Source organism: Mobula birostris, chromosome 5 (genome assembly GCF_030028105.1).
Source record: "Mobula birostris isolate sMobBir1 chromosome 5, sMobBir1.hap1, whole genome shotgun sequence".
Taxonomy (NCBI): domain Eukaryota; kingdom Metazoa; phylum Chordata; class Chondrichthyes; order Myliobatiformes; family Myliobatidae; genus Mobula; species Mobula birostris.
The window spans coordinates 839,977-847,619 of record NC_092374.1 but is presented as its reverse complement, the minus strand read 5'-3'; the positions used below and the strand labels follow the sequence as shown (position 1 = coordinate 847,619).

The 7,643-nt window shown below is 45.1% G+C and overlaps 1 protein-coding gene across 3 annotated transcripts in view; it reads right to left on the bottom strand.

Annotated features, from left to right (window-relative positions):
- Positions 1 to 2,511: 2,511 nt before the first annotated feature.
- The window catches only part of LOC140197486 (WD repeat-containing protein 70), a 184,489-nt gene continuing 179,357 nt past the window's right edge, over positions 2,512 to 7,643 (bottom strand). For all 3 annotated transcript variants that reach the window (XM_072257452.1, XM_072257453.1, XM_072257451.1), the window contains 2 exons: positions 4,136 to 4,298; positions 2,512 to 2,805 (listed from right to left, as the gene is read on the bottom strand). In XM_072257452.1, coding sequence (XP_072113553.1) covers positions 2,718 to 2,805; positions 4,136 to 4,298 — 251 coding nt within the window. In that variant the 3' untranslated portion in view covers positions 2,512 to 2,717. The remainder of the gene's footprint in view (positions 2,806 to 4,135; positions 4,299 to 7,643) is intronic.

The window sequence follows — 7,643 nt, the reverse complement described above, 5'->3', positions numbered from 1 at the left end:
AGGCTTATACTCGTTGGAATTTAGAAGATTGAGGGGGGATCTGATTGAAACGTATAAAATCCTAAAGGGATTGGACAGGCTAGATGCAGGAAGATTGTTCCCGATGTTGGGGAAGTCCAGAACGAAGGGTCACAGTTTGAGGATAAAGGGGAAGCATTTTAGGACTGAGATTAGGAAAAACTTCTTCACACAGAGAGTGTGAATCCGTGGAATTCTCTGCCACAGGAAACAGTTGAGGCCAGTTCATTGGCTATATATTAGATACGGCCCTTGTAGCTAAAGGGATCGGGGGTATGGAGGGACGGCTGGTACAGGGTTCTGAGTTGGATGATCAGCCATGATCATACTGAACGGCGGTGCAGGCTCAAAGGGCCGAATGGCCTACTCCTGCACCTATTTTCTATGTCTTAGTCATCACAGACCACTACATCAGATATGCGCAGGCTTTCCCTAACAAGGACCAGAGGGCATCCATGGTGGCCAAAGTGTTATAGGAGAAGTATTTCATTTACTGTGGCCTCCCCACATGGATACATAGTGATCAGGGATGGGATCTGGAGAGTAGGCTCATCCATGAGTTACTGAGCATGCTTGGAGTCAAGAAGTCGAGGACTACTCCCTATCATCCGCAGGGTGATCCCCAGCCCGAGAGGTTTAATCGGACCTTGCTAGACATGCTTGAGACCTTGGAGATCAGCAAAAAGAGCAGGTGGAGTCAGCCTATTGGACATTTGGTCCACTGTCACAACTGTACCCGAAATGAAACTACTGGGTACTCGCCATATTATCTGATGTTTGGGCACGAGGCAAGGTTGCCCATTGACCTTTGTTTTGGGACTAATGAGGGTGACCTACCACCTAAGACTCTTCTGAAGTATGTGTCTGACATGAGAAGGAAGCTGAAAAAGGCTTATGAATTAGCTGGGGTCGTGGCTGCCGAGCAGGATCAAGGAAATAAGAGGAGATATGATCAAAAGGTTAGGTTCTCCCAGCTCATGCCCGGAGATAAGGAATTTGGGACTACCTGGGAAGCACAAGTTGACCGACCACTGGGTGGCTACGCGCTATGCAATGGAGAGTCAGATGCCAAATGTACCAGTTTTCCGGGTGAAACCAGAGGATGGGAATGGGCCTGTCAAGATTCTCCATCGGAACCACCTTCTGCCTCTGGGACAAGACGTGCAGGCTGACCCAGAGCCCGACCTGGAGCCTACACGTAGTAAGAGGACTCTGCGGCGATGTGGGGCAACTGATGGACCAACAGCAGGAGAGGTTAGGCCAGCCCCTGCCCCTGAGTGGGATACAGACTCAGAGGATGAGGATATGGGAGTGTGGTATATGCTGCCTTCTGCTAACTCCCCACTGACTGAGGAAGAGACTACCAACCCTTCTCATGCTGAGTCAGCTGAAATCGGGGGGACTATCTGTGGACAGACTGGGTTTCAGCAGGACCCTGCAAGGGGTGAAGCAGGGCTCAGCCAAGGGTCAGAGGGGTCCGAGTTGCAGGAGGGCATGAGTGATAGGCCAGGGGAGGCCTCGCCAGGTAGAACCCAGTAGTGTTGGAACATGAAGAGGTAGATGAGGGGGAATGGGGGTCTCAGAGAATTAGGAGACCACTGGATAGGCTGGCCTATGTAGCACTGGGGAACAGAGTGTGACCCCTACCGTCATGGGGAGCCATGTCCCTGCCTTTTATGCCTGGGATAGACTTTGTGCTTTGCAGGAAGGGTTGGCGAATTATCTCAAAGTCATGAGGATATGACTAAATTTGGTGGGGGGAGAGTGTAACACTCTGTAAGGTTTCACTGCTAATGCAATGGTTTCTGTGTAGCAGCAGTGTTTGGGTTAGGACCAGAGATAACGGGGCTTTGGAATGTGTGCCATCCAATTTGTTGTTCCTTTCTTGTGTGTCTGAGAAGCGGGCGAGAGATGAAGAGAGAAGACGTGAGAGGAGTGAGCTGGTGGACTGCAGGATGGAGTGGACTTGCAGTGAGGGTCCGGGAGTCAATGGTGCTCCGTGGAAATCGATGGGGAATTCAAGGACGGAAAACCGGCTATGGGTAACCCTAGGTAAGTTCTAAAGTAAGTACATGTTTGGCACAGCATTATGGGCCGAACGGCCTGTATTATGCTATAGGTTTTCTATATAAGACTGTGAGCTCCAACGTGCACAACAGACTGTTTCATTAAAATGGGCCCTTTTTCCTTTTTGTTTTCTGTATAGCCCCATAGCCAAGTGAAGAATTATAAAGCTCAATTGTTTAATTGCATATGGTGTATTGTCTGATCTTTCGTGGTACTGAGTTGTGACAGGGGAAACACATCACGCAGCATCCACACAAATGAGATTTCATCAACTTGGCTGGGCAGCGACTGTCTTCCCCTAGACTAACACAGCCTGCCGAACCTGGGGGCTTACAGGAGCACGTAGGCTCCATTTTGGGTTTTATTAACCTTTTGCCAAGGATTCTCTCTGACCTCGGCATAGAGCAAATGAAATAAGACAATTAATTGCATCAGCACAGGTTTAATTAACTGAAGTTATAAGGTAAAACACTGAACAGAGACCATGTTGTTTGGTCAGCTGGAAATACTCCACTACCTGCCCTGAAAACCCCACACCTGCTGCACGCTTCTCACACAATCTCCCTCATCGACCGTTGCAACACAATGAGCAGGTGAAGCTGCTCAGGATCACATGTTCAAGGACAGCCTGCTCACAATTTCCGTTTCTTCCACTCGGGCTCATCATCCTCCAGCTCCTCCTCGGACTCCACGTCTGCAAACACTGCATGTGGCTGCGTCCTGAAATCAGCAGGAAATGTGACAGAGAGTAAGGCACAAGCAAGAGGCAAAGACAGCATCAGAAAATGAAACAGTAAAACACACACACCCACTGACCACAAAACAATGAGGCAGACAATACAGACTCATGGGTTGAATGTGGGATGGAAGGGTTAGATTGATCATGGCGCAGGTTGAAAGGGCAGCACTGTACTGTGCTGCACTGTTCTACGTTACACTGCATCTTATTCAACATAAGGAGTCTGATGAGTAAGGCAGATTAACAAGTCAGCCTGTGATATGATATTGTACCTCGTTAGACATGTTTGAAAGAAGGGAAAGAGTGCAACCCAACATTCCAGGGTATCGAATTCCAGGAAGTAAAAGAGAAGGTGGCATTACAGGAATTCATCACTGCAAGGATAAGGGAGGATATACTTGAAAACTATTAAAATGAAGCCATTTGGATAGGTTATGAGCAAAAAAAGGGTGTGTTCAATTTGTTGAGCTATACCATAGGCCTAATCAACAGTCATGGACCAATAGAACATACCTGTAGACAATCACAGGGAATAATATAGTTAAGAATGACTACAGTTCCAACTTCACTAGGAAGAACAGAGGGATCTTGGGAGTCCACATCCATAGATCCCTTAAAGTTGCTGCAGAAGTTAGTATGGTTGTTAATAAGATGTATGATGTGTTGTCCAGGGATTGAATTGAAGAATGACAACGTTATATTACAGTGCTATAAAATCCTGGTTAGACCACATTTGGAATGCTGCGTTCAGTTCTGGTCAGCTCATAAGAGGAAGGATGTGAAGGCTTTAGAGAGGGTGTAGAGGAAATTTACAATGCTGGCCAGCTAGAGCTTTTCTTTTTGGAGCGAAGGAGGATTAGAAGTGACTTTACAGAGATGTTCAGGATGATGAGGCATAGGTCAAGTGTACAACCAGAGACTTTTTCCCAGAGCAGAAATAGCTAATACAAAGTTTGAGAAGAAAGTATAGGAGATAAAGTCAGGTAGATTTGATACACAGGAGTTCATGGAATGCACTGCACAGGCAGATACATACAGGATATTTAAGAGACTCTTAAATAGGCACATAGATGAAAGAAAAACAGAGGGTTAATTGGGAGAGAAGGGCTAGATTTATCTTGGGAGTAGGTTACAGGGTTGACACACATTGTGGGTGGAAGGAGCTGAACTGTCCTATATTCTATTTATTAGTAGTGAGGTTTACTCCTGTCTTTATCTCAATTTACGTAGAAGCGAGAGTGAAATGAGCTGAAAATGTGGCTCCATTGATTGGCCGTTCCCTCAAGGCCCCAGTCCACCACCAATACTCACTTAACATAGGCAGGAGCCACCCAGTAAGGGTTCTGTTCAGCATCTTTTGCATGACGCAAGATAGCTTCACGGGGGTTACTGTCATCTGTTTTATCCAGGGCAATATTCTTCACAATGAATGACGATAATGTACCACCATGAGTCCCAACTCGTCCACCACGCCCTGAAATTAAAGTCACATCAGACACAAAGCACCTCAACTGCAACACCCCAAAGGTCACGTATTACCAAAACAAAAACACCCAATCACCCCACAAAATCCTGCTGTCCAAGATATTCCCAAACCCCAATAGACATCTATGTGATCAGCACCTCCGAACTTCACGGACACCCACAACAATCATCTACTCTGATAGATGCACAACTCGAAAAGACACTCATACCATATTACCATCCTAAAGTAAACTCAACCTCCAGTGCAAACATTCTCCTGACCAGCACAAAACTGACATGACCAATCTCTCCAAATGACAATACTCACAATGCAGTACAAAGCCCTTACCACAACCAATGTCAAATTTTAAAATTACAGTTCTTTAAATAACACACACAAAGTGCTGAAGGAACTCAGCAGACCAGGCAGCATCTATGGAAAACAGTAAACAGTTGATGTTTTGGGCTGAGATCCTTCATCAGGACTGGGGAAAAAAAAGATGAGGTGAAGACAATGGGGGGATGTGATAAAGCGGTACAAGTAGTGATAGGTAAAACCAGGGGAGGGGGAGGGGGAGAAGTAACCAGCTGGGAACTTGATTAGCGAAAGAGATAAAGGAAGAGAGGAAAGGAGAAGCACCAAAGGGAGGTAAAATAAGTGGGGAGAAGGAAACAGGAATGGAGAATAGTAAGGGGGGGGAAGAATTACTGGAAGTTCAAGAAATCGATGCTCATGTCATCAGGTCAGAGGTTACCCAGATGGAATATAAGGTGTTGCTCCTCCAACCTGAGTGTGGCCTCAACACGACAGTAGAGGAGGCCATGGACTGACATGTCAGAATGGGAATGGGGAGTGGAATTGAAATTGGTGGCTACTGGGAGATCCTGCTTCTTCCTGCGATAGACTTTTTTTTCTCCGGTCCTGGCTGAAGGGTCTTGGCCTGAAATGTCAACTGTACTCCTTTCCACAGATACTGCCTGACTGCTGAGTTCCTCCAGCATTTTGTATGTGTTTCTTGCAATCCATTGTTCAACAAGTAATGAAGCTTTGATAGTAGAATCAGAGATAGTATTTGATTTATTGTAGGGGAAGTAATTTTTTAAAAGTTTATTTATGTAAATTTATAGGATGATTAGGCCAAGAGGACTAAATGTATATTTGCAAATGTATTGATGCTATGAAACAAGTTGGAATTGTGAGTATGTTAGAGGCTTTTAGAGATGGAAACTAACTGAGTGAGTAATGAACTAATATTGGATCCAACTATTTAGTTCTTACAATAGACTATTTAATTGTTAGTTTCTTTGTAGTTTAACAATTATCTGCTTGTCTTTATATAATTGCTTATATACAAGCAACTACTTGCGATGATTCCTAGTGTCTATAGTGGTTATACAAAGTATAATTCTGGAAAGCTCTAGAAGCTTCTTTGTTCTGTGTTAAGTGAATGAAGTATTCACTCCAAGGTATTCACCTTCCCTGAAAGTTTTCATGTTTTATTGTTTTATAACCCTATCAGGTTTTATGGCCCTTGTGGCTACGGGGGTCAGGGGGTATGGAGGGAAGGCTGGGGCGGGGTTCTGAGTTGGATGATCAGCCATGATCATAATAAATGGCGGTGCAGGCTCGAAGGGCCGAATGGCCTACTCCTGCACCTATTTTCTATGTTTTTTCTATGTTTCTATAACAAAGAATCAAAGTGGACTTAATTTGGCTTTTTTTGACACTGATCAACAGAAAAAGTCTTTTGCGTGTCAAAGTGAAAACAGATCTCTACAAAGTGATCTATATTAATTACAAATATAAAACACAAAGTAATTAATTTAATGAGTATTCCCCCACCTTCAAGTCAGTATTTAGTAGATGCACTTTTGGCAGCAATTACAGCCTTGAGTCTCTATCAGCTTTGCACAGCTGGACCCTGCATTTTCTTCTCATTCTTCTTTACAAAACTGCTCAAGCCATGTCAGATTGCAAGGGGATCATGAGTGAATAACCCTTTTCAAGACCAGCCACAAATTCTCAATTGGACTCTGACTTGGCCACTCCAAGACATTTTACACCATTCCTGTGTAGCTTTGGCTTTATGCTTGAGGTCATTGTCTTGCTGGAAAACGAATCTTGTCCCAAGTTGCAGTTCTCTTGGTGATGTGTAGCGTTTGGCTTACACCAAACATAGTGTTTAGACTGATGGCCAAAAAAGCTCAATTTTGGTTTCAACAGACCATAGAATCTTCTTCCAGCTAGCCTTAGAGTCTCCCACATGCCTTCTGGCAAACTCTAGCTGAGATTTCATGTGAGTTTTTTTCAACAGTGGCTTTCTCTTTGCCACTCTCCCATAAAGCTGTGACTGGTGAAGCACCTGGGCAATAGTTGTACACACAGTCTCTCCCATCTCAGCCACTGAAGCTTGTAACTCCTCCAGATTTGTCATAGGTCTCCTGGTGGCTTCCTTCACTAGTTGCCTTCTTGTATAGTCACTCAGTTTTTGAGGACAGCCTGCTTTAGGCTGATTTACAACTGTGCTACATTCTTTCCATTTCTTGATGATTGACTTAACTGTACTCCAAGCCGCACTAAACAGGCATCAGTTGCCTTTGGGAGACTTCGGCATAGAGTCTTTCAGAACAGGAGCCTTCGTCCCCTCACAAAGGTCGCTGTATACTAAGCAGTCTGTGTCACCACTCTCCTTTATAGCTGTGATGCTTAAGTAACCTACAGCCGTCACATCAAGTCCTTGGAGCGCTTCCACATAAGCTGCCTCCAGCGCATCCTGGGAATTACCTGGTGTGAGTGGGTGCTTCACACTGAAATACTTGTACAGACCAACTGCAGGAGTATTGAGGCCATGATCACCCAGCATCAGCTGCAGTGGCTGGGGCACGTGATAAGAATACCCCCATGTCGGCTACCCCGGAGAGTGTTATACGGTCAGCTACATCATGGTCGACACTCAGCTGGAAGGCCGAAGAAGTGCTATAAGAATCAGATGAAGAATGCTTTAAGGAAGTGCAAGATTAGACCCGAAGACCTGGAGAATGTAGCTGCTCACTGTACCACTTGGTGACAGCTGTGTAGAGAAGGGGTTCGTATTCGGGAGATGGAAAGTACAACCAGAAGACGGCAGAAGAGAGACAGGAGAAGTGCAGCCATGGTTGCCACCACACTACATATACATGTCCCACCTGCAATAGAGCTTGTGGGTCCAGGATAGGACTGTATAGTCAAAGATCTCACTGTTAAAGGAGTGGACATTGTCGTCAGATTCAATGGACAACCAAAGAAGAGACTCCAAGGGATACTCAGTGGCTTGGAAATTTCCTTGTATCCATCTCCTGTCTTGTGCTTTTCAAT